This window comes from Terrapene carolina, unplaced genomic scaffold (genome assembly GCF_002925995.2).
Source record: "Terrapene carolina triunguis isolate 2854851 unplaced genomic scaffold, T_m_triunguis-2.0 Scaffold66, whole genome shotgun sequence".
NCBI lineage: Eukaryota > Metazoa > Chordata > Testudines > Emydidae > Terrapene > Terrapene triunguis.
The window spans coordinates 7117052-7137518 of record NW_020664417.1 but is presented as its reverse complement, the minus strand read 5'-3'; the positions used below and the strand labels follow the sequence as shown (position 1 = coordinate 7137518).

General features: G+C 39.3%; 1 protein-coding gene across 1 annotated transcript in view; it reads right to left on the bottom strand.

Moving 5' to 3' along the window:
• FAT4 (FAT atypical cadherin 4) overlaps positions 1–20467 on the bottom strand; it is a 220756-nt gene that overhangs the window by 19057 nt on the left and 181232 nt on the right. The window contains exons 10-15 of the mRNA XM_026647814.2: positions 17222–17326; positions 14424–14731; positions 7738–7823; positions 5163–5342; positions 2885–3009; positions 1706–1923 (exon numbers count right to left, since the gene is read on the bottom strand). Of these exons, the coding sequence (XP_026503599.1) occupies positions 1706–1923; positions 2885–3009; positions 5163–5342; positions 7738–7823; positions 14424–14731; positions 17222–17326 (1022 nt within the window). The remainder of the gene's footprint in view (positions 1–1705; positions 1924–2884; positions 3010–5162; positions 5343–7737; positions 7824–14423; positions 14732–17221; positions 17327–20467) is intronic.

Here is a 20467-nt window from a genome sequence, read left to right as displayed (position 1 = left end):
CCAAACAAAAAAACCTCAGTCAACCCCCTATCCCAAACAAATAAACAAAGAACATCCCTACACTAATCCCAGGGATGGGAGGGTAGATCTGCTGGTCAGTAGTGGTGCGTAGGCTTATATGTCCTCCCCTCTGGTTGCAAAGGAGACTATGGACTTCCACATAGCTCCTGCCTTACCCATTCTTAGCTACATACTCCTTCTCCCCTCTAGCTCTTGCAACAGGGAGAAGGGCTGGTGAGGGGGAAACCCCCTTTGAAGGGGACATAGCTTCTTTCCGCCTACAGCTTCAGATGATGACCCCCATCTTTGAAGCTGCTGGGGTGCATTTTTGCTGCACCCATGCTGTAGCTTCACCATTGCTAAAAATTATGGGAGTTCTAGTGTAAACAAGCTGCTAGCACTTTAACCACCAAAGCTTACTTTGTCTTTTTTTATCATGCTTATTGCCTGCCAAATTTCCACTGTAGGCAAAATTTAAGCATTTTATTTATTCCCACCAAGTTAGTCTTCACTAGGCCAAATTTGCAGAATTGAAAACAAGAAAATCTCCTCAGATGTTATGAATCAAGGGGCACAACTTGCAGCTAGGGATGCATAAAATATGGCTCCTGACTACTGCTCTCTTTCTGTACAGATAGGGTGAGAGCAAAGTAGATACCTGCAGTTTTTCATTGTTAGGCAACAAAGAGCTATCAATTTTTATTCCTCTAACAAGGAAAATGCAAATAAAAATAAATATGTTTTAATGCATTTGTTTTTTATACAATAATGCTGTAAAATTATATGCAAATGAAGTACTGATTATGGGTTTCTTGGAAGTTGATAATGCAGTCCTTTTTGTCAGAAAAGTTGTGCACTCCTGGTAGGAATGGAAACCAGGCAAGCAGACAATATCCATGCTGGCTGAGGCACAGAAAGTGTGGTCTTATGTAGGAGTTTCTCTAAATGTTGGGAAAAAATTGGAAAGAATTCTAGTAGTCAAGGAAACTTGGAGCTTGCATCTATCCAATAAAGAGGTTTGCCAGCATCACTGCTGTACTCATTTAGAATTATGACTAAGTGGATTGAGTCATAGCCAGGGACTAAACCCATCAGTTTCTCTTGAGAAAGGTAACTTATTTAGGGCTAAACAGTTGGAAAAAACTGCATGGAGCTTAAAGCACTGATTTAGCGGAACATCTCAGAATCATGTAATGTTTGCCTTTTTAACATCTCCATTCTGGTGAAGAAGATAAACTCCAGGAAGGGTGACTTTATGGATATGAAATAAGATTGTCTGGCGTGCACTGTGTTAGTATGAATTCATGAAAACTTGTTGGCTTGTGTTTGGTAGTCTGACAGTGTGGTGGGGGAGTGTCTGAAGAAACAGAACATAAAATGCCAATAGGAAACAGGTTTGCACTCTAGAATGCAACTTAGTAGTGTTAACAAATATGGCAACAAATATGTTCCTGTTGGCCTTAAAATAGACATTACTTGGAGTCTAGACAAAACTGATTAGAAACAAAACCACTAAAACCTTCTGATATCTTGGAAAATAATGAAAGAATCGTTGAGAAGATGAAAGATACTGGAATAGCGCCCAGCATTAGTCAAAGCTGTAATATTTTATAAAGAAAAAGACAAGGGCAACAGAAGAGGTGATTTAGATCACTACACAGCAGGCAGTCCAATCAAATCAAGTCAGCATTAGCTTTAATCCTACCTTCACAGTAGTGTAATTGCTGCTTTCCTGGATATGAATTAAAATTCCATTCTCGCTCCTTGTCCTGAATTTCACTTCCAAATGGTTCACACTCAGGGTCTCCGAAATCGCACCCGTAGTGCCATATTTCATCATGTACTCTCGTTTCTTATTCCGGCTCATGTGGTAGTCAAGGCGTCCTTTGCCTTCTAATGATAAGGCAGTATCGGCAGTAATATCTAGGACAAATATAGGAGGAAGCGTTGAGTATGCTTTATCTAATTCTTTTGTTGGGGTAAAGTAGGTGGGAAGAAATAAGAGTGTGTGAAGCCTTGACTTCAACCGTATACTCTTTGACCACTGCAGCTGAGCCAGCAGTGCTGTGTGAGTGTGAGTGAGTTATCTTACTGCTAGTATAGAGCAGGAGTAAATTAAAACACCCTGGGAGCAAGGGGAAAACAAGGAAGGAATTTTGGCTCTGTGAGCTACAATTCTTTTCTTGGTATGCCCCTGTTTCCCTTTACTCTGGACAGTGTCCTTGGGATAAAACTAAACTGTATGCTCTTTAAGGCAGGAACAATGCTCTATTCGTTTTGTAAAATACCTAGCACTTTAGGTTGGTATAAAATAATATATAATATTAATTACACTGCAGAATCCTCAAAATCCTACCAGAAATGCAGCAAAACTCTTTTGTAAGCTAGCACAACAGCATCTAAATAATCAATACAATAATGGAATATGTAAGAAAATAGAGCAGGTTGACATGAACAAAATTAAATGGTTTTCACAGAGCAATCACAAAAATATATAAAATCTGAATACAAATTAATTAGAATTTAGCTTGCTATATTATGCAATCCTAGCTATATTATGTAGAGCTATTTGTTTGCAAATTAATAATTGTAGACATAATTATGGTCTTTTTGAAAAATAAATGAGCTCCTCTTGTTTGTATTTACATTTATATATGTGTTTTCTTATTTGAACTTTTTTTTCTACCATATTCAAAGTGATGATAGGGCAAAAAGTCAATGTGTCACTTTTGTTCATAATTATTGTAACAGTGAATGCAAGCATGACACGTTTTCATCATTTAACAACAGTTAATTGCATCTAAACATAAAACCCAATTGCACTTGATTAAACTGTGTGATTAACTGTAGATTAAACAGAAGGATAATTAAGCCTTCTACATACATTTTTCACAGTGTTTCCCAGTCAATCCATCTTTGCAATGACATTGCTGCCATGACCAGTAATCAACACAGGTGCCACCGTGTTGGCAAGGGCTAATTGCACAAGCTCCTTCTAATCTAGGGCATCTAAAACAAATCAAAAGAGTAGTCACTGGAGTATGTACTTTAAACAAACAAAATAAGCCTTTTGGATGGAGTCACATGTGTTTAAGTGATACCACCCCTTCCTCCCCAACCCACACGGATGAATTGTTTAAAGTCTCTTGTAAAGTAGTAAAAAGTAATAGTGTCAAGTTCTCTGCACTGAAGAAATCTGATATATCGAAACAGTTCCCAGTTTTCAGTGCCAAGTTGTATTAGAAAAAGAGAGAGGACTTCAGAGGGTACTAGGAAGAAAAACAAAAACTCTGTTTTATATGCTACACATTAGATATTAACTTATATAATTTACAAATAGTATTCATATGCATACATATTAGTGTTCGTGTATGTCTTAAAAAACAACAGTCTTCTCAAAGACTACTGTGCTCAAACATGTACAATATCTTTATGGCAGTCTTACATTTGGGTTACACAATAAAAATAATGAAAATTATCATCTTTCATTCCATGATTTCAAGTTGTACTCTGGTCTTTCACTCAACCTCCTTTCAGTCACTTTCTTTGTCTACACATATTCTTAGTCTAACAATGTAATAAAAATATCTGTAATATTCCTACTGTACATATAATCTGAAACAGGAATGGGGAAGGGAACTACCATGTAATAAACTTGAATTGAAAGTAGTATTTTTAGATCTAAATGAGTAATGTAGTCTGAATCTTTGCCTAAGACAGAGACTGTTAAAATTAGTTGAGAGGTTTTCAGAACTGGTACAAGATTACAGTTGAAGTTTATGGTCTGTGAAGACGGTTACATGGCTAAAATTTTAAGCAGATGCATACATTGTAGAGCTCCCACTGGCCGCAGTTTGATGTTCCAGGCCAATGGGGGCTGCGGGAAGCGGCACGGGCTGAGGGATGTGCTGGCTGACGCTTCCCGCAGCCCCCATTAGCCTGGAACGGCGAACCGCAGCCAGTGGGAGCTGCGATCGGCCGAACCTGCGGACACTCCAGGTAAACAAACCATACCGGCCCACCAGCGGATTTCCCTGACGGCCGCATGCCAAAGGTTGCCGATCCCTGTTGTAGAGGTTTGTCATCATTTAAAGAGATTGAAGATCCATCAATATTTTCTTAGATAATAACCTTTTTAAGGAGGTGGGTAGGGTGGTTTTAACTTTGAATGTGCCAAGCAAATCTTGAAGAAAACCTGGAGCCATCTTTCATTATTAAACTGCCCGAGGTACTAAAGGAAAAGTCCTGATTGGCAGGCAGAAGTCTTGGATGGTGAAAGATACAAAATTCAAAGACACTTTTTTACTTCGCTGGCATGTCCCAAGATGCTGTTTTCTAGGAGAATGTTATTGAAGTTGACATCTTCAGTTACAGAAGCTCAGGAAGTCTCATGCCATAAGAAATAACACAAAGTTGGGAGGTGAAAAGGGGAAAGATGAACTAGCAACTGTGGGCTTGCAAGCCATACTGTTGCAATAACTATAATTTCAAACAGTGAGATGGAAAAAAACCAATTGATTCAGCTAATCAATCATTTCTAAAACAGCACTCACAAAAGGAGATTGTATGGGGGAAATTCAGTGATATTTGACTGGGAAAGTGATAGAACAAACATTTGGGATAAAAACAAAAGAGGAAGGTTAGTGAACCATACCAGTATAGTAAAATCCAGGTGGAATTTCCATGGATATTTTTTAAAAGAGCTACTTTATTTCAGACTGCTGGACAACAAAAATAATAAATAGTAGTAGAAATGTACTGTTGCTGCTTTGTGGAAAATTGGAATTGGGTTTCTGCAAACTCTGATTTCTGCATAATCTTATTTCCAAAGTTAGATTCTTCCTTGGTCCTTTACATTTGAGAGCATATTGTATATTCATATTCACAGGCATTTGAATTAATTAACATTTAACTCTCATGCCACTTTCCTTTATTATACACCTCTACCCCGATATAACGCGACCCGATATAACACGAATTCAGATATAATGCGGTAAAGCAGCACTCCGGGGGGGGTGAGGCTGCGCACTCCGGTGGATCAAAGCAAGTTCAATATAATGCGGTTTCACCTATAATGCGGTAAGATTTTTTGGCTCCCGAGTACAGCATTATATTGGGGTAGAGGTGTATATATAATCAGATACTATGTATAGCTGACATACCGATCTAAGATTCCTTGAGCTGCCAAAGCCTGGCTGGGTTCCAGAGGACGTCCATTGACTGCAAACTCCATTATACAACCCACAAAATCATGACTTTCCACCTGTCCTCTCCTTTGAAGTATTGGCTCTAGAGATCTAATGCCACCAACAGTTACTCGATTTGGTTGTACATCGAGAGTCCTAGAAGAGAAGAGGAAGAATCGGTGCATTAATATCAGCACATAAATTGGTGATAATAGAATAACTCTCATATCTTCTAAGATCTTTCATTTCTACAGTTCAATTTCTACAATTTCTATAGTTCATTTTTTACAATCACAGAATTATTGCATACAGTGACCAATCTGCTCTAGTTAAAACCACCTCTGAAACAATAATTACAATGGGCCTAAACCTGAAGTTCTGACTCCGTTTTTACTCAAGCAACTCTCCTTTAACTTGATGGAGAGTTTTGCTTGAGTCAGTATTGAAAAAAGATTTGACCCAATGATATTTATAATTGGGGGTGATATTTAATTACAAGCAGGGCCGGCTCCAGGCACCAGCTGAGCAAGCTGGTGCTTGGGGCGGCAGATTGTTCGAGGCGGCTTTCCGCCCAATCCTAGGGCGGCACGGCCGCTCTTTTTGTTGTTGTTGTTCCGCTCCGGCCGCCGTGTAGGGGGCGGCGGCGCAGAGAACCAGAGCGCCCTGCAAGGCAGTCCTCTTCCTTCCCTCCCCGCCGACCGGAGCGGAGCCCTCGCGGCAGGCGGCAGCACAGCGGGAGGGGCCGCGTGGCAGCGCCCCTGCTGTAGCCCTGGCCGCCCCCTTCTCTCTCTCTCCTGCCCGCTCCCTCCCCCTCCTTCCCCCCCAGCTGGTCCCCCTGCACCCGCGCTCCGGCCGCGCTGCAGGTTTTTTTTTTTGCTTGGGGCGGCCAAAAAGTCAGAGCTGGCCCTGATTACAAGTTGGAGCACCATATTGCAAGGCAATAAATGGTTTTGTTAGTGGGGAAGCCATAGGGCTAAATGAAAAGTAAGCCAGATAATGGTGAGAAAATATCAACAATATTAACAATATATAGAATTAATACAGCACTTTTCATCTTCAAAATGTATTGAAATATTAACTAATTAGTACTTACAACACTCCTATAAAGTGAGGTAGGTACAACCCACTTCTTCCCTTCCCCCACACTTTTAGTGAAAACAGCAAATAAAAACAATACAGATATTTGGAAATTATTCCAAATATACGGGAAAAAATTGAGACTAGTTACTTAGCCTGAGCACGTAGCAATCAGCTGGGAGATAAGAGTATGTCTGAGATTGGTGCTATTTCTCATGTGTTCATAAGAAGTGAAAAGTAAAGTTAAACAGCAACAGAGTGAAAATTAGGAGCTAATGTAACTGCTGGATCATGAATTTGGGTCTGTATTCCTATATTTATTTAGGTAAATATGATTTATTTTTGTAAAAACAAGGGCATTAGGAGGCTTTGCTAAGGAAAATTCTTAGCACTAGCCACTGTAGAATTTCAAATATTCTAAGGATAATTGGGCTAGAAACAGGTGAAATGAGAGGTTGCTGAGATAAACGTAAAACATGTTAAAAAAATTGTGGGGTGAATGCCTTACCCCATTGAAGTCAATGGGAGTTTTGCCTCTGACTTCAGTGGTGCCAGGATTTCATCCTATAAGCCTGATTCTGTGACTGCTCCATATGCACATTTTGGCCTGACTGCAATGGAAGTTCCACACATAGAGTGATTGCTAACTGGGAGCCTAAATTTTAAAGCAAGACCATTTTAATTCTATAATGAGAGATATTTATCCTGAGACAAAACTCTATTCTAATCACCCCACAAGCTAAAAACATAAAAACCTGATGGATATTGGTGCAAAATCAGAATTGCTGACTTCACTGTTCCTAAAAGGTACATTTTACTTTGCTTAGATTATGACCAGATTCTGTTAATCAGCCAGTCAGAAAATATCTGATTCATGAGTACAGTTTTTTTAAGTCTTTAATGCCTTTATCAGTAAGCAGATTATGACTGGCTAAAGTTTTCTTTTACCTTTTAAAGCATCAGTGATTCTGACTGTCTGATATTCTGGTTTGATAATTAATTTGGGCTAGATTGTGAATTTTCACTATGGCGAATGAAGGGAAATAAGGACCCCCAGTACCCCACTTTTCAGGCTGCCCAAAGCTGTATGTCTGCTACTTTTCCCGAGTCTTGGCTCTACCCCTCCCCCTCTGACAGGGCATCAGCCCGTACAACTGAGCTGGATCACAGTAAGAGCAGGGGATGCAGTGTTTTAATTTGCTGCTGCTATAGGCCAGTTGAAAATTACTACAGCCTGGAACAAGAAAGAAGCAGGGAGGGAATTCTGCCTCAGGAAAGAATGCCTCCTCAGGCCAGTCCTGCTGTAGTACAGCTTATGCCAACATTCCTTGTACTGGGCTATGCCTAAAGGCACAAGCCCCCCTTCTATTAGCTGGTCTGACATAGCAGTTATTCTAAATTTCTCCTATTTATAATGATTTTTAAGTTTTGCCTCTTCTTTTTATCACAAAGAGCAAAATGAAATATTCTTTACCAGTCAGTGGAAACAGCCATATTACTAACAGTACAATAGCCTGGTTCCTGATCCTCAGAACAGGAGTCTACCGTCAAGGATGCTGCCTGCAAAGAAACACAAAAATGTGTTTAATATTAGAAGGATTGACTGTCCAATCTCATTTTCACCACTTTAACATTTGTTTGATTATTAAATACAAAAATATCCAAGGGCTTAGTTAGTCACATTATACCAGATTTTCTTCCCTTGTGCATTCACAAAATTGTACATACATAAACCTATGCATACACCTCACAGATCCGATGGCTTACAATTGCCCTTCAAGTATTCCAATACTCATATGGCTACAGCCCTTGCCTCTTCACCTTGAAAACCTAGGTAACACTTGTATCTGCACAGGATTTAAACTATTGAAAGGGTATGCACAAGTATGAAAGCAGACACATGATTTGCAGGCCCACATGTTTTGCATGCATGTGTGGAAAAGAGGCCTGCCTCAAAATTAACCCTTTTCAGGGCCGGCTCACAACATTTTGGCACCTGAGGAGGGGAGCTCAAATGACGCCCCCATCCCCCCTCGCTTGGGACAAAACTTTGAAAGGTTTCAATTCTGCCTTCTTCCTGTTCTACTCCTCTCATGGTACTGCTCTGCTATCTACCCCAATAAAGGAGAACTAACAACTTAAAATGCCTTGTTCAAAAATTTTAAGTAACACTTAACTTGCAAACGCCTGAACAGCAAATGTAACTTTTCTCGTCTGCATAGTAAACACTGGTATTTTTATCTGTTTGAATAATCAAAGTGGTGCTTTCTGTGCCTTCTTGGTTGCAAAGATTTGAACTGCTTCCTGCTGAAGGTCCACAGTCTGGGCCAGCTCTTGCTCTATGAGATGGTTGCAAGGCCGACCAGCCTCTCCTGTGTTATTGTGGAGTCTAGATGTGTTTTTATTAACTTCAGCTTGGAGAAGCTGTGTTCTCCACTAGCAACTATTACAGGAAGTGTTAGAAGTATGCGCAGAGCAACAAAAGCATTTGGAACGAGGGTGGTCATCATATTTGTGCACATATATTCCAGAATAGCCTTTGGAGCTGATCCTGCTGCAATGTATCTTGAAAGCGCTTTCAGTTCGTCACCTAAATCACTTGCATCAATATAACGCATGTCATCATGTGTCAACACTGTCTCTAGTGCCCTGCATTGCTGGTGTAGGTCTTCTTCAGGTATAGTGAGGAGTTTTGGATTATCATACAACATCCCAAATATACTGCTGCATGAATCGTTCTTTAACTGACTGTATTGCACAATCTACCACCTGGTTAAAGAATTCAACTTTGAATTGTTTTTTTGGGGTCTCTTCTGGGATTATCCCGTGCCTCGTAATCAAAATGTCGTCTTCTTCGGTGACTCTTGTATTCTTGAATGGGTGGGAAAATAGCTTTAGTGGGAAGTTCCTCTGCCATCTTCTGTGCACTCTTCAGAACATTTTGAAATCCCTCCTCTGACCAGTAAGGCTGTAGGTATGACGTTGCTTTGTCCAGTTGTTCCATTGCTCCAGATATATCAAGGTCAATACCTTGGAGTCGCTTGCTTACAACATTTATTTCAAACAGTATATCTTGCCACAACACCAAGCCACACAGAAATTTGAAGTTATGTATGTTTCTGGTGATTCCATTTCCCTCTGCCACTGTTTTCCCACGAACAGTTCCTGTCATAGCATTATCCTCCATAATGGCAACTATGGCATCATATATCTTCCCAATTTGGTGTTTGATAGGCTTTATCACCTCTGCTCGACTTTCCCATCATGTGGCACTCAGTGGTTTCCGTGTCAGAGAGGATGTTCCCAGATGTTGCTTCAAAATTTGCCATTGATGAGTTGATGCAGAATAAAATACATAGATGCTTTGAATTACATTAAAAAATTCAGCAACCACACTAGAAACTGAATGCACCACCAAGTTCAATGAATGAGAACTGCATGGGACAAAAAAAAGCTTGAGGGTTTAACTCTCGGATCTGTGTCTGCACTCCTCTGTTCTTTCCTCTCATGTTGGCACCATTATCATAGCCCTGACCTCTCATGTCAGCTATCACAATTCCCGTATCTTCCAGCTTTTTAAGAAGCACATTTGTCATACCAGCTTCTATAGTATCATCAATGTCAATAAATTCTAGAAAATGCTCTCTGGCAGTCACCATTGCAGGGACATTTTCACTAGGTTCTGTTGTTGTTACAAAACGCCCCATTAAAGTCATTTGTTCCATATGGCTGATGTCAGGTGTGCAGTCCAGAATAACAGAGTAATATCTTGCTGACTTCAGATCTGCCACAATCTTCTGTTTGACTTTTGTTGCCAGTAACTGTATGATCTCATTTTGAATTGTTTTTCCAAAGTAGTGGTGTGTTTACATTTCTTGGGTGGTGACTCTTCTTAGATGCTGCTGGAGTACAGCATCAAACTCAGCCATCAGCTCCACAATTTTAAGGAAGTTTCCATTGTTTGGCACATACGGCTAATCTGAAGTGCCACGCAGTGCTAGGTTTTGGGTAGCAAGCATTCTCGCAATGGCAATGAACCTTTTCAGAACATTTTGCCAGTAAAGAGACTCTGATGCAATCTTCTCTTGATGCTGATCATCTATGGTGGCCTTTAACCTTAGTCTCATCTCAAGCTCTTTCTACCTATGGAATGCTCTCTGGTGATTTGCTGCCTTCTCATGGCATGCCAGACTTCTAGCCAGATTTTTCCAGTCCTTTGTTCCTGTAGAACCCAAAGTGGCTGGAACATTAGACTGGAAGAGTTTGCAAGAAAAACAGTATGCAGCATTCTGGGCTTTTGAGTACATAAGCCATGACCTCTCCACTTTGTCACCAGTAATGTGTTGGATGGAAACTTCCATTTTCATTGTCTTTAGGGAACATGAAGTTTTTCACTTGCTGTGGCCCATGCAGTACAAGTCCCTCGGGCTACTGCTCAAGAGGGTCCACAGTCCTGGATCATCTAGACTTAAGGAACCAAACTCAGCAGCAACTGTTTCTTGCACCTCCACCACACTCTTCTCTGATCTACACTTTTCTTCAGGAATGTGCATGGTTACATCCATTTGAGATGGAGATATGGATGCTGCAGTAGCTGCCAGGTCGCCTGCACTCTGACTAACTAGAAGATCGGGCATCTATTCACCACTCACATCCTCACTGGGGCCAGAAGGCTCACAGTGAACATTTGTGTCTACGTATCTCAGAAGAGCTCCTTCCTGCTTAGATAGAAAAGCTTCCTTTGCTTTCTTTCTTTTTCTGAATGCTGCCCCGGAGGGGTGTTTTCTTCTTTCACTCATGACTGCTGTTCTGTGCCAGCTATCGTGGCTCTCAACACTCAATTGAAGGGGACAAATAAGCAGGCTGGTAGAAGAGCCTGAGTGCGGGAAGATATCAGCGTCTTAAGGGCCTAACTGGCTCCTACAACTTCAGTTGACTGCCTGTTCTCCTCAAGTGGGTTCACGGAAGCAGCAGGAAACAGGAATCTCCCTGAGAAGCTGATGTTATCAGTCCAGGCTCCTGGGGGTGCTAGAGAGGTACATAAGAGGCTCGTCCTCCTCTCTCTCCCTGCAGCTCCTGCTGCTTTCTGTTATTCCCTCTGACCTTTTCTCCTGCCTGCCTGTTATGTCTCTTGTGCCCTCCTTCCTCCAGCACAGCACTTCACCATCTCTGTGCAACTAGTGGCACATTTTTGTATTGCTTCTGCTAAATTGGGAATAAAATAAAAATTTCAGAAGACCCAATTCAATTCCCATTAAAATCAGTGGGAGCCGCGATCGGCCGAACCTGCCGATGCGGGAGGTAAACAAACTGGCCCAGCCCGCCAGTGTCCTTACCCTGGCGAGCCGCGTGCCAGAGGTTGCCGACCCCTGCTCTAGATGTATAATCAGCTTTCATATTACAGCAAAATGCATAGAAGCAGTTTATGGCAAATTTAAATCAGATGTTACTACTGGACAACAGTTTCGTCTATGTTTATGGTTAGGTAACTCTACAGGAGCTGTACAAACACTAACTGCTATTAATGTGTCATTCTTGTGTAATATATTGACTTTTTTTGCTTACAATTAAGTTCGCTTACTACTAACATTAATGTCTGGTTGAAATTCTTACAAAATCTCCACACTTCATTTCCAAATACACACCACAAACTGAAACATCATACTGAATTCATGGTTCTCAAATTTAAATCACTTACTATAGTATGTTCAAATTATGTATTTCTTTCCTCTATTTTATTTTTAAAATGAAAGCTTATCTTGCATTTCTTTCCATACATAATGAATAACCTATTCCTCTTGAGAAACATGAGCCAGCAGCGCCTAAGTACATTATATGCTGAGTATAAATGAAACAGTTCATAGAGCACATAAAATTAGTTGGCTAGTGTATATGGTATCACATATATACATATTTTAAGAGTACATTAACAACAAAAATGAAAGATCAGATTTTGTTTTTACTAAGCTCAATAAATGTAATTTCCACTAATTTACAGAGGTACACATTCTGAAAAGAAGGATGAGCTACAAGTCCATCGGAAGGACTGGATATTTGAGACCATATTTTGCTTGGACCTGAGTTCATACAATTTATTTTCTAACATTAGTCAAATGCTCCTGCTTGTTACTTTAGCATTACTCTACAGTTACCTCTTCAAGTTATGAGGGTTTCTATCCTGTCACTCTGTAATATCTCAAAACTGACAACTTAATGATTTTACCAGTTTCCGATAAAATCCCACTGCACTGTAGGAAATGACAGATTTGAAATCCTGTAGGGAGGTTATTTTATACATTTTTTGACATGTGGGAGATATTTTTTCCTACAGCAGAAATACTTAAGACAAAAGTGATTCTTTTCACATCTTGTGTTTGTAAACAGGTGACGTAGTTAAGAAAGATTTAAATACAGAAACTATGTATCAGAATCAAGCCTTTCTTGAGGCTTGCTTTTAATTTTTAGCATACACAAAGGTAATTTTCTAGAAAAATTTACCTTTCATGTATAGTATAGCTCCTTCTATAGGCCTGATTAGTTTGTTTGTTATTTCTTGCTTGTTTGTTACAAATTTTTAACTTGTGTACCTATAGTTAGGCATATAAATCTTTATTTAAGCATGTATGGTCTGAGTTAATTTAGTTAATAAAATCCATACTTGTATCTAAATCAACACCTATCTGTCTGGTTAAGACTTCATATTTGAAAATTGGGACCCTAATGTGTTAAATATCTAAAATTAATATATTACAAGACAAAACAGTATCCACTTGTGTAATTATCCTTCAGAAAGACATAGAAAATAACATCTTTACAAACACTCATAAAAAAAATCAAATTTAGGGGCAAACTATCCACCTCCAGCATAAAGATACATGAAAGTGAAAAAACTGGGTCAGCAACTCTGAGTTGAAAAGAAATGCAATTGCAGGATCAAGTTCCTCTCAGAGAAAGGAGCCAATGGCAGAGCCTCTCTGCTGTGCAGAATCACAGATCCACAGCACCCAGCTGCTCTTAGGATGCCTGTGTTCTTAGACACCCCTATATTCTAACCTTGAGGCACAACACCCCTAAATAGCAGCACGGTTGGCTCAGTGGTTGAACTTCTATTGGACCCACACAGAGTCTATGTTATATCTTTTCAGTAAGGCTCCCTGAGCATGGGAACAGAGTTTAATGATACAATAGTGCAGTATCGAAGCAGCATTGATTTCTGCAGCATGTAATGGTAGGAAAGCTGTAGGATTCAGAAGGGGCCATGCTGTGTAGAACAGCTATTCCCTTATCCCCCTACTGCTTCTAGCCTGACAGGCAAAACAAAACTTGGAGCCCCAACCATGTATTGTCCTCATGGACTGACTTTAGTTTCAAGCATGGAGGGAACATTGCTTAGGAGATACTGTTAAGAAAGGAGCACAGAGAAAAGGCACAAAGAAAAAAAAATCACTGCAAAAAAAAAACAACTGGGTGAAAAATGGAAAAGGGCAGAGCACTATGTATAAGACAACCATTTGCACTAGCCTAGATTTTCGGGCAGTTCTTCTCTCCCCGATTCATTGTGTACGCTTCTTTTCAACTAAAAAATGTTTGTTTTAAAAATCATGAACACCTTTGAAAAAATACATGGGTTTAAATTATAGAAGAAGAAAAAAAGACTGGAAGCAGAACAAGTTTTGTAACATCTCTAAAAATGTAAGAAGCTCACAGAACCTGAAGATCCCAAGAAATTTGCCCATCTCTACTGTAGCTACAGTATATAATTGTGAAGCATCTACACTCACTCTCTTAGGGTCCACTGTAGTATCACTAGATAATTAGACTTCACTAATAATCTTCCCGTATCGCTAGATAATTAGTCTTCACTAATAATCTTCCCCATTGTCTGCAGTAGTTAATTAGTCTTCTGGATAGCTCTTTAGCTCATTAAGTATTCTTGTTCCCATTTTTTCAAATTCAGATTTTTTTTGTATTCTGAGCAAACTATTATAATTCTTCAAGCCTTTTGGACAAGATACAAATTACAGTGTTTTTTCCAAAGCTGGAGGTAAAGCTAGTGAATACAACTTTACCAGGTTTTATGTTCATTTGTGCTTACATGGAAGCCAAAGTGACTTGGAACTGAATGAACGTTTACTTAATTCTCAGTGCAGTATTTCTTACCATTCCAGCCCTCCGGGCAATAACAGTGTGAAACTGGCCATCAGACACTTTCTTCGTTGTGGTAAGTTTATACGTGCCACTGCCAAGGTTGTAGGAGAATCTCAGCCTTTCTTCTGTTATTTCCAGAGCCAGGAATTCTGCCCGTTCTCCAGTCTGGTTGTCATAGTTATACAGCATTAAGGCATTACTTTTGATGGTTGCAAACTTTATATAAATATAATTGTTGTTTGGATCCATACTGGGAAACTCCATATAGGATAACTCTTCAAATCCATAACTATTCAATTCACAATGATTTCCAAAGACACCTATAAAAGGAAAAATGTCTGTTATCAAATTATTTTTACCTCATTTAATCAAAGTCCAGGACATAAAAGCAGGTAGTTCAGTGCTTTTAGATGTGTTTATGACATGAGTTTCTTAAAAAGCATCTTAAAAAGCTATACATAAAAATATATACATTTTGGACAAAAAAAAGTTATTGCCCAAAGTGTTATTTGTTAAAGTACATACATTCCAAAACAAAAAATGAAGTTATAGACAACTGGATAAAAAGCAAAGTATACTTTTGTTAACTTCTAGAGGGGTTTTGAATGGATGTAATGTATTTTAATCCAGATATGGGGATGTATTTGTTACTGAACATATAGATATAGATGTTCACTTTCCATTCTGTTTCCCATTCCACTTGTATAACCTGAGATTGATTTATAGCTAACTAGTTGATGCAGCTTCATTCTTCTCCTCTCTCCCTCCCACCAACTCTGTGTTTGTATTTATTTGTGCTGGTTCTTTTTCCATTTAGTTTTTGAAATGAATTTTATTGTTACTGCAATGCTGAGCCAAAGAATTTCCCCACAAATATTTGTGGACTTGTGTCAAATAACGTGAAGAGAAATTCAAGCCACGGTGGAATGCAGCTTATTAAATTGTGATTGTTTCATTCCTTCTTGAATTTGGCTATACATTATCTATTAGTCCTTACAGTTCAAGTCTACAATAAATTTAAAATATACTAAGCCTTGTCTAGGAGGATGTGCATATTTTTTCTTTGCTATAATCTGGCTACAAACATCTGAGCCTTCCATTTTCTCAGTATTTTATTTAATCTGAGTATGTATGTGTACTCCATACATTTCTTTCTAAATGTCATTGAACTGTGTAATTACTTTTCTCCTTAATCTCTGAAAATTAGATGCATTTATAATGAAATCTGAGTATAAATATAGAAAATGAGTAAATCTCTGAGAAAAATGATATAATATAGGATAAGCAATTCATTACAAGTGCAAGACAGATGAAAGTTCGCACAACAAAAACATTCTGAAAGTTCTGAAAAACATTTTTCTAAGATAGGGTTACTCTTTTGGCTGCCTTTTAAAATATTTGTTTATTTTTTCAGCCTTTTTCTTTTTCTGTTTAATTTGTTTTATTTAACATCATTCTTTTCTACATGAGCAAAGACAATCCACAATGGATCTGAGTTCAGACCCAAGCTTTGTGTGACTGTACCAAGATCTCTGAAGTTACCCTTTTTATGTTTTGTATCATTACTGGCTGCTCAATTCCTGGTAGAAATTAGTGATAATTAACTTCAAATATATTGATAGGACTGTATGAATTCCTGGTTTTATTCTTAGAATTTAGGTCTAGAAACACTGCAAAATTTTAATAGTATACAATAAACAGAATGGGCCGGGATTAGTGCGGAATGATACAGTAATGTGTTTTGATCTTTCCACATCTTTTCTAATGCTTTTTAGCAAGGTCTAATCATTATAAAAATAAGTGCCATACTCAATATCTGAGATTATGTTGCTCATGAACAGAGGAGTTAATTATGTTTATTGATTCCTTGCCTGCATATTTTTGAGGAGTTGTGAATGTAAATGTGATTACTTTGTAAGAACATTGAAATACAACAGAAACTCCCCTTTTATAGCTAGAAAACAGAATATGATGCCTTCTTTGCAAATTATTAGTGTGCGGATCAACAGAAGTTGATTGTGGAACTTATAATATATAATTCGCAATCTTTACACCTACTATAACTGTATCGTTATTCAGAACTCAGTGGTGTGACCTGCACTCAATGGGACTCCTTGTGTAAGGAAGTGCTCACCAATGCAAATAAGGGCTGCACAACATAGCACTCAGAATATTTTTGGGCTTTTCATCTGAGAAATCTCTGCCCCTCTCTTCTGGAACACCAGTAAAATACTCCAAAGGAAAATAAGGAAAAACTGTAGCTTTAAGGAATCCAAAAGTGGGGGCAGCATGGAACCCAAACACTCCAGGGGAGTTCAGTGATGGATTGTGCAGGAAGTGATGAGTGACCAGTTGCAACCCAAGCAGCCTGGCCCTTTGTGGGCTGGTGTTAAGAGGGAGTAGGGTGTAGGAAGGCAGCTGTGATTGTGAGCTGGGCATACAAAGCGGGAGGCATCTTGCACGCGTGTATGTGTACACAAACACACACACACACACACACACTCTCAAGGACCAATAAAAATCTGGCCCTAAGTGTACACCAGGAAAAATCTCCTCCCTTCCCTTTTGTTCTCATGTAGAAGAAACAGAAAGTGATATTATAAATCACTAAGGATTTCTTAAATAGATGCTTTTTTCTCTTAACTGGACTGTATTTTAACTGTATATCATTGGACCCTAATGATTTGGGATAGGCATGTGATTTATTTTGGTAAATTGAAATTGACATAAATAAATATAGGTTTTATTTAAGTGAACCTGAAGAAATCAGTATATCTATGAAATGTAAACAAAAAAACCCAACAACTCACCAAATGGACAGTGGCAATAATATCCTTCCACTCCACTTTGACAGGATCCTCCATTGAAACAGGGGTTGCATTCACAGTAATTGACAGCAGATTCACATGTTTTCCCTGCAATCGGGTAACCAAATGAACTTCCATGTTAGAGTTTTCATGTCAGTTTCAACACGGGTCTTACATTAGGCCAATAAGCTTATGAACCCTGAATATATTTTCCAATTGTGCCTTAGAAAGGAAGAAAGATCCCATGGATCAGTCACAGGATTTGGAGTCGATACTGAGATTCTATTCCCGGCTCTGCTACAGATTTACTGTGTGACGTTGGGAAATTTACTTAACTCCTTAGTGTTTCAAGTTATTATCTTACAGAGCATGTTGTGAGGCTTAATAAATTGATGTTTGTAAAGTGCACTGAGAGCATCAAATATATAGCTGGGAAGTACCATTATCCCTATTTTTTTAAGTGCACTGAACTCATCAGGGTGATGGGAATCAAGGATAAAGAAAGCCTAACTTGAATGAGTATGAATGTAGCAGGTTTAACACAGGCAGCTATTATAAGTTATTTTTTGTATATTTTCCCATCAATTATGAGCTCCTTCCTGAATTGGAGGGACCACAGTCTTCTGGAGCTAAAGCATGTTACTTTAGAGCCAGTTCTCTTCAGAACAGACACTGTCACATGTGCTAAATATTATTCACTAGAGAATAAACTGACGCCATATAATTCATTTCAACAAGCCTAAACAACAAGTAAGTATTTTTGCAGACTTTGTACATAAATGAAAGAATAATAGCAAGAAGAGAAATTATAAGAGCTATCACAAGTATATACAGAAGTACCAAACTAAAATGCTGCTCCCATGTAAACAATAACCATGTCCCTAATTGAAATAATAAACTAGATTTCTCTTCTCTGAGGTGTTCAGATACCGTAGTGGTGCCTGAATAAACCCCATTTTCCCAACCCATCACCTCAGTCTTTGCATCCCTCCACTGGTTCTTCCTTTTCCACTGCATCAAGCACAAACTACTTGTCTTCATTTTTAATTCCATTCATGGCTTAGCTGCACCCTATTATCTTATATGGTTTACATATGTTGACACCTGCCTCTTAGTGATACCAGCCTTTATTGCCAATTAGTCAAAAATCCAACAATCACGTTTATATTTTTCTCATGACACTCTGACAAATCTGCAAAGCCAATTAACCTTATTTAAATCTCTCCTTACAACTCACCTATACCATTTTGCCTACAAAATACTTGGAAATGGCTAGGCAGCTGGCATTTTGCTTATAAGCACTACTTATTACACTACAGATAATTGTCTCATTTTTACTACAACACAAATATTAAACATTGTTAGAATATTACATGGAATAACAGAAATATAGAGCTGGAAGGGACTTCTAAAAATCATCAAGTCCATCCCCCCTGCACTGAGGCAGGACCAAGTAAACCTAAATCATTCCTGACAGGTATTTTTTTAACCTGACCTTAAAAACCTTCAGTGATGGGAATTCAACAACCTCCCTTGGAAACCTCTTCCAGAACTTAACTATCCTTAGAAAGTTCTTCCTAATATCTAACTTAAATCTCCCTTGCTGCAGATTAAACCCACTAATTCTTTTCCTACCTTCAGTGGACATGGGGACCAACTGATTACCATCTTGTTTATAACTGCCCTTAACGTATTTGAAGACTGTTATCAGGTTCCCCCTCAGTCTTCTTTTCTCAAGAGAAAACATGCCCATTTTTTTAACCTTTCCTCATAGGTCAATGTTTTCTAAACCTTTTGTTGCTGTCTTCTGGACTCTCTCCAATTTATCCACATCTTTCCTCAACTGTGGCACCCAGAATTGGACACAGTACTACAGCTGGGGTGTGACCAATGCCACATAGAGTAGGACAATTACCTCTTGTGTCTTACATATGAAAATCTTGTTAATACACTCCAGCATATTAGCCTTTTTTGCAACTGCACAACATTGTTGACTCATATTCAATGTGTGTGTTTCAGCGGTACTACCTCCTAGCCAGTTATTCCCCATTTTGTAGCTGTGCATATGATTTTTTCCTTCCAAAGTGAAGTATTTTGCACTTGTCTTTATAGAATTTTATCTATAAAAATTTCTGTTGATTTCAGACCAATTCTTTAATTTGCAAAGATTGTTTTGAATTCTAATCCTGTCCTCCAAAGTGCTTATAACCCCTGCCAGCTTGATGTCATCCACAAATTTTATAAGCATACTCTTCACTCTGTTATCCAGGTAATTAATAAATATATTAAATAGGACTAACCCAGATACATCCTCCCAGTCTGACAGTGAACCACTGATAACTACTTTTTGAGCAGCCACCGTATAGTAATGTCATCTACAGCAGTGGTTCTCAAAGCCGGTCCGCCGCTTGTTCAGGGAAAGCCCCGGCGGGCTGGGCCGTTTACCTGCCACGTCCGCAGGTTCAGCCAATCGCGGCTCCAACTGGCTGCGGTTCGCTGCTCCAGGCCAGTGGGGGCTGCGGGAAGCGGCGCGGGCCGAGGGACGTGCTGGCCGCCCTTCCCGCAGCCCCTATTGGCCAGGAGCGGTGAACCGCGGCCAGTGGGAGCCGCGATCGGCCGAACCTGTGGACGCGGGAGGTAAACAAACTGGCCCGGCCCACCAGGGGCTTTCCCTGAACAAGCGGCGGACCGGCTTTGAGAACCACTGGTCTACAGCATATTTCCCTAGTTTGCTTATGAGAATGTCCTGTGGGACTGAGTCAAAAGCCTTACTAAAATAAAGATATATCATGGCTACTGCTTCCCTCCTATTCACTTGGCCAGTAACCCTGTCAATAAAGGATATTAGGTTGGTTTGGCATGTTTTGTTTTTGAAAGATCCATGCTGGCTATTCCTTCTAATCTCATTATCCTGTAGGTGCAACAAATTGAATGTTTAATTAGCATAATCTTGGGTATTTGACCTCCAGAAAACCAAAGCTCTAGTTACCTGAAGGTCACTCATGTCCCATGATGGCAATGTGCAGTATGCAGTACTCTCTCCTTGGTCAGGATCCTACATTTCTGAGTATTTTGGATATCCTTAAATCCATTTAGAAAACCAGGGTTGTACTGTGCTAACTTGTTTAGCATCCTAGAAATTTTGCAACATGTGTCTGCCTGTTTTCAGTACCTTTTGGTGAGGGGTTATACATATAAAATTAAATGAAAAAGAAGTGTTCAGCCACTTATCCTGCACAGGGTGTCTAA